Source organism: Misgurnus anguillicaudatus, chromosome 16, assembly GCF_027580225.2.
Source record: "Misgurnus anguillicaudatus chromosome 16, ASM2758022v2, whole genome shotgun sequence".
In the NCBI taxonomy this organism is placed as follows: Eukaryota; Metazoa; Chordata; class Actinopteri; order Cypriniformes; family Cobitidae; genus Misgurnus; species Misgurnus anguillicaudatus.
Genome location: NC_073352.2, coordinates 12336934 through 12343706, shown reverse-complemented (window position 1 = coordinate 12343706; position 6773 = coordinate 12336934). Strand labels below are relative to the sequence as shown.

Genomic DNA, 6773 nt, shown 5'->3' with positions numbered 1-6773 from the left:
AATAGATCCTTTATGGCCTTAGCTATCCCAAGATTCATTGCATGACAGATATTTTCAAATAAACATTCAAAACTTTAGTTGAGTAAAAGTATTCTAAGGAAAAGGGGTCCGGTCGATATTGTAGTTTGTATTAGGATATCAATATTGCAATTAATTAAAACTTTTTATCTAAAGTTTGTAAAAGTTGCTGCCAGCATCTTATGTTGAAATGTAAAATAGTTGGATCAGAAGTAAAATCACAGTCCATTTTGAGTCCAGGTAAGTGCACGAATGTGAGGAATAAAGATGTTCACTCAGGTTTCAGACCCCTTCAAAACTGACACCAAATAGTGAGCGCTAAATTTGAGATAAGGACACGTTTCAGACACAGCTATTCACATCAGCTGGTGGTTAGACATACACTTCTAGTGACTTCACGTCCTAAATAATGATTATGCTGCTATAATTACCATAAGGGCAGGTTAACTTGATTAAGCTTCTATTAGTCAAACTTGACCCATTACCTAATATCTGCCCACCTTTATCAAAGGGAATCTCCTATTTAAAACATACTACGTACACGCTATACAAGAGTATGTTATCATTTAATCTATTCTTACGGGGGAAAACCTTTGATGTCTCATGAGTATAAGTAGATCAATCAGTCAGTGCTGATCTAGTTTAACGAGTGCATCTGATCATCTAAACACCTCGAAAGAAATCAACAAGAACCAAACATGAGAACTCTCTTGCTTTTAGTACTCGCATGCATAGTCGTTACAGATTCAAAAGCAGATAAAATAAAGAAACTTCTCTTGGAGGAAACTATGGAGACTGCAAAAAATCTTTTAAAGTCGAAGGAGGTAAGTCATTTTTTTTAGAATTTAATTAAATTTGATTAAAAAGACAAGTGCCTTTAACAATATTTAAACTTTCACTCATAGATTCTTCACCACTTTGTAAAAAACGTGTTTCGTCCGCATAGCTGTTCAGTAAGTTTGATTCATTAGAACTTATCAAACAATAATTGATTTGCATGATGTTGACCTCACCAATTCAGTTTACATACAACCATCTTTTTCTATGACCAAAAAGGAGCAAAGCATTTGTCAAGTGGCAAAAGTTCTGAATGAGCTAGAACTTTCGGTGCTAAACAACAACAAGGTGCTAAAAATCCTGGTGAGACAACTTTCTTCCTACGCTGTCTATTCAGAGGTAAGTGATCTAATATTATTTTCTGGTAAAGTATTAAAAGCAAAAACACTGCTGTGTGCCCATGCTGATTTATTATGGGAAAGATTCATGTGCAATTCAACTTTATTTTTACAAAAGCTGATGCAGTAAATGTCCTGAACACTTTCAAAAGTGAAAGCTTCTCAAAAACTAAATTTTTAAAAAACTTGTGAAAAATGTAAGATAATTTTTTTGAATTACTTAAATTGATAACACCTAAAATATTTAAAGATTTTCAACTTAAATGTTTTTACTTAAAGTGAGAAAATATTTTTTTTTGTGTTACCTTTTTACCGTGTAGTAATGGTCACTACTATAGAGTGCCGCAGTAATGGCGTATTTTTGTAGGCCAACTTGGAAATTAGCGGGACACTGGTTAGCCCGCAAAAAAGCCCATCCATCTCTCCCACCGATCTCTGGATTATTGCAAAATACAAGATGTGTGTTTAACAAAAGTATATGACATTTACACGTTTTGTCCAACAAGATAATCTTCACAGAAGAACACAACTTTGAAGTCAACATTCATAAAATTTGTATTCATTGGTGAAGTTGAACTTGTAGGACAAAACATTTAAGAGTCATAAACAAAGAGTTTATTTTTTTACAATAATCCAAAAGTCCATGGGAAAAAATAATGAGCCCTTTGCGAGAGAACCAGTGTCTTGCTAAATCGCAGGCCATGGCCTACAAAAATATGTCTAAATAGTGTATGTTTGTCGTCTTTTAAGGGTCATTTCCATATAAGAAAGGCGTTTCTAGCTTAATGGAATGCCTGTTATTGTCGAAGAAAAAAAAGATATACTATTTTACTAGATTACAATTCATCTATAAAGAACAATTAAAGAGTTTCGTTGCAAACCACCATTTTTTTAATTGTTCAGAAATCTCATTTTTAGGTTGTGCATTCGAATTAATTTCAATTCAACTGCAGTTAGTTTGTTTTGATTTAAACCTTCATAACTTAAAAAATACAGCTAAGTAGCACCATAAAACAAAATAATAACATGATAACATAATATTAAATATGTTTTGACAAAAATGTAAAAAAATGGATTTATCTCGTTTTGCAACGAAACTCTTCAATTCTACTCTTTAAACTATTACTATGAAACCCAGGTTAAAGTCTCATAATTGAATTATGATATAAGCATTAAAGTTCGATTTAAATTTTTGACATGATCTTACTCAGTCAATATTATATTTTCACAGAACGTTCTTTACATTATGTAGGATGATTTTATGTAGAAAACAGTAAATTGCTAAAAATTTACTTTAGCTGGGTTTTATTATTTTTATATTATATTTGATATTATTATTATTATAATGCAACATTGTAAAACAAAATGCAATATACATAAATTTGACTTGACTTCATGTAAAAGTAATGTAATCTATGTCTTTATGTGTTTTTATCTACAGCACTCAACCTGCAGTGTCACAGCTTCAGAGGAATGCAGAATGGAGCAGCTCCTGAATAACACAATAAGCTGCTGCCAAAAGCTATATAGAAAAAATCTAATACTATCCAAGAAGAAAATGTGATTTGTTTTAACAACTATAATATCTATGTGCATTTTAATGTGTATGTTTAAGTTATTTGCTTATATTTATAGAAATATTTAAGTATTTATGAATAAAATATTGCAAGGAGAAAATTCTGTTTGGATGTTCTATACAAAACACTGCAACACTACATTATAAAATAATTTAATAATTTAAGAAGATAACAAGACGAAACACAGTAAATTGTAAACATTTTTACATGAGACTAATGGTTTTACTACAGTGCACACTGAAAAATACAATTACAAACCGAGCTAATGCTTCCATTGCACTACGGCCAGGGAAATATGGCATGCACGTTCTCCCATGAAAAATAAAGTAGCATAGCTTGTGTACATTGAGCTAAGGCAATTGCACGCTGCCAATTATATTGAACAAAGGAGGAGATTTGTTTCTCGATAGCATTTGGCCTGACAGCACACACGCTAACCTTCGGTGTCCGACTAATATCCTACCCCAGACGTGTGGGTGTCGCAGTCAGTGTATTAATGTCAAATTTACAATAACAGTGTTTGTTTGTTTAAATGTGCCATTTGGAGTACTATCATTACATATGTAAAGAATTCCCAACTAAATCCAGCTTTGGAGATGTGAGGTTCTTGCATATAAACACATAATGTACACTTATATCAAAGTGCCCTTTAGAGTCATTATTCTTTCTAAGACATATATTGGACCTGCCTTGTAAATGGACAAAATAAAGTCGTCGTCAGACAAGTGGCTCACTGCAGCAGGGATTCAATCACAGCCTCTGGTTTGGAAGAGCGTTTCCTGAAAAGATTCGAAAAGCATGGTGTTTACAAAATCAAAATCTTTTTTTGAAACAAATATCACATTTAGACAGTACAATTACAGATTGTGTTTAAACATGCAGAATCGTATGATTTTATGCAAATGTATAAATCGTAAAACAAGACTGTGTTTCTGTAGCTCAGATGGAAGAGCACTTTGATCCCCATTAAAGTGCTCCCACACCTTAGTTAACTTCAAATGCAAGGACTTTCCAGGTGCAAGACCCTCAAATTCAAGGACTAAATATGGGGACACATTTCAAGTGAGAGCAAGGTTACATCGTGTTACCTTTTAAGATACATTGTTACAGTTCCCTTTCGAGGGAACTCCTCTGCGTCACTGCGCTGACACTTTTGGGACGCCTCTAATGGTAAGTGTGTCTGAATGTGTATATCAAATTCAACCAATGGTGAGGCTTAAAGACAGGGTGACGCGGGAGCCAGAAAGTATATGGCTATCTGAAATATTGCCAAAGACGGCATTACAGGGATGTATGAAGTATGGAAACGCAGGCGCAGCGCAGCGTCACTTCCCTTCTCAGGGAACAACAGTTACATACATAACCCGAGACATTTTTATTTGTCAAATACAACTATGCAAAAAAGCATTTTGGTATGAATCAACATTCGCATTCAAAAGATACAAGCATTTAAAGCAAACAGTTTAGCACGTGTGCTTAAAAAGTCTAGAATTTTTATGATATTATCCTACACTACACAGGAAATAATATAGATTATTTTCCAGAAAACTTCTTGTATAAAATAGATTCAAGCACTTTCAATGGCCTGTATCTATGCATGTATATTTTTAAAAACTTCCCAGAGCCTGGAATTTTTTTAACCAGATTCACAAACTTTCAAGGATTTCAAGGACCCGTGGGAACCCTGAACACACGTATATATAACGCATTCAAATTCATTCTGTCTGTATCTGTACAAGTATGATCCAAAAGGTCCAAAACTCATTAAAAAGACATAATCCCTCACCTACGGCTAGTTTTAGGCCTTGACTTCCCACTCTTTGATGTCCGAGGCCTTTCTAGCTTCATTAGGGATTGTCTCATGCTCTCTTCAGTGTAGGCCAGGTAAACATGAGAAAGATCCACTTCAAATGGCTGAGTGATAAAAGACACAGAAAGCTCAGTGAATGAACATACAGTATGGAAAGAGAAGAACAAGTATTGTGTGTGGACTTTAAAAACATGCTTCATCCCAATACTTACATCTTTTTCTTTCTTGTCTGATACGGGTGTCTGTTTTCTCATGTTGTTGCCTGTATAGGCCACACATTTCTAAAAAACATCAAAAAAGGTTTTTTATTGGGCCTAAACTCAAATTAGATTTGAAACTTAGAGATTTAAATTGTTAAAAGCTCACCAGCTGCCACTCTCCGATGTCTTCATTCCAGTGCACATAGTTCTCAATCATTTCCTATAAAGGATAAATGATATTACTGTAATTCCTTCAACATTAAAGGAACAGTATGTGAGAAATTTATATTAATTAATCATAAAATGGCTCTGATATGTCACTAGACATTAAGAAATCATTTTCATCTCAAATACTTATATCACTGACAAGAGTGGTCTGGCCAGGATATTATCATTTAAAAAGTGGAGTTGCAGCCCTCAACTGATGTTTATGTTGTCATGTTGTGTATTGGCCACCAGTTGTGTGACTGCAGTACCAGTTTTAGCCACAATCCTACATACTGTTCCTTTAATTATTTCAAATGTATCTAGTACAACATGTAAAAAATGGATATAAAATGCAAATTTGCCTTTTAAAGATGGTACATTCTAAAAATTGCTGGGTAAGCTTAATTTGCATAATGTTTTGTCTTTTTTGGGTGGTTTCCTGGACAGGGATTAGATTAAGCCAAGACTAGTCCTTAGTTTAATTAGGAAATATTACTAGTTTTAACAAACATGCCTTGCTAAAAACATAACTTATGTGTATTTTCAGAGAAAACAAAGGGCACTGATGTATTTTAAGATATGTCAGCGCAAGATGTTTTCAGTTTGGACAGCTCTTAAATTTATTTTAGACTAGGACTAGTCTAATCCCTGTCCAGGAAATCGCCCCTTTATGTGTCATTTAAGTTGACCCCATCTAGTGGTTTAGGCGGAAATGCAGGGCCTCTATGATAAAAGCGCGGTGATGTCACCTGAGGATGTGGCTAAACAGCAAATGACCTCACGGTGTGACTCTATGCGTTGTCTCATGTTCCAAACTACTTTATACAGGGTTCCCACACCTTAGTTAACTTCAAATTCAAAGACCTTTTAAGGACTTTCCAGGTCCAATACCCTCAAATTTAAGGACTAAATGTGGGGACACATTTCAAGTGAGAGGAAGGTTACATCGTGTTACTTTTTAGGATACATTGTTAAAGATTCCTTTCGATGGAACTCGCACTGCGTCACTGCGGTGACACTTTGGAGACGCCTCCAGGGCTAAGTGCGTCTGAATGTGTATATCAAATTCAACCAATGGTGAGGCTTAACGACAAAGACAGGGTGACGCGGGAGCCAGGAAGTATATCGCTATCTGAAATATTGCCAAAGACGGCGTTACAGGGATGCAGGAAGTATGGCAAGGGAGACGCAGCGTCTCGTTCCTTTCTCAGGGAACAACAGTTACATACGTAACCCGAGACATTTTCATGTGTCAAACACAACTATGCAAAAAAGCATTTGGGTATCAATCAACATTCGCATACAGAAGATATAAGCATTTAAAGCGAACAGTTTAGCACGTGTGCTTAAAAAGTCTAGAATTGTTATGATATTATCCTACTCTACACAGGAAATAATATGGATGTTTTTCCAGAAAACATCTTGAATAAAATAGATTTGCGCACTTTCAATGACCTGTATGAATGTATATTTTCAAAAACTTCCCAGGGCCTTGAATTTTTTTTACCCAAATTCACAAACTTTTAAGAATTGCAAGGACCCGTGGGAACCCTGTTTATATCATTGCAATCCTTTGCTCTATTGAGGCTTTGTTTTTTCATTTTGTATTTTTATTTGTTAATTGCAATAAATGCTTCTACAAGTTTGGATCAACTAACAATGTGTACATAGGCCTGTCACGATAGCTACTGTTCATAGAGACCAGAAGGTTGCCCCTTGTTAGAAACAGACAGAATCATGTACTGTCCCTTTAAAAGTGCACGGATCCAATATACAGTCACACCCG

At 34.9% G+C, this 6773-nt stretch overlaps 1 protein-coding gene and 1 non-coding gene across 3 annotated transcripts in view; one reads left to right on the top strand and one right to left on the bottom strand.

The window, feature by feature from the left end:
• The first annotated feature begins 703 nt into the window (after positions 1-703).
• LOC129422938 (uncharacterized) lies at positions 704-2753 on the top strand. Its single transcript, XR_012357933.1, has 4 exons — positions 704-842; positions 924-971; positions 1075-1194; positions 2635-2753. It is a non-coding gene; the product is annotated as an uncharacterized protein (transcript).
• Positions 2754-2906: 153 nt separating this feature from the next.
• Positions 2907-6773, bottom strand: part of kif3a (kinesin family member 3A) — a 31251-nt gene continuing 27384 nt past the window's right edge. The window contains exons 14-17 of one of the 2 annotated variants that reach the window (XM_073854126.1): positions 4947-5000; positions 4793-4861; positions 4557-4684; positions 2907-3549 (exon numbers count right to left, since the gene is read on the bottom strand). In XM_073854126.1, the coding sequence (XP_073710227.1) occupies positions 3501-3549; positions 4557-4684; positions 4793-4861; positions 4947-5000 (300 nt within the window). In that variant the 3' untranslated portion in view covers positions 2907-3500. The remainder of the gene's footprint in view (positions 3550-4556; positions 4685-4792; positions 4862-4946; positions 5001-6773) is intronic. The other variant, XM_073854127.1, reaches the window with a different exon arrangement.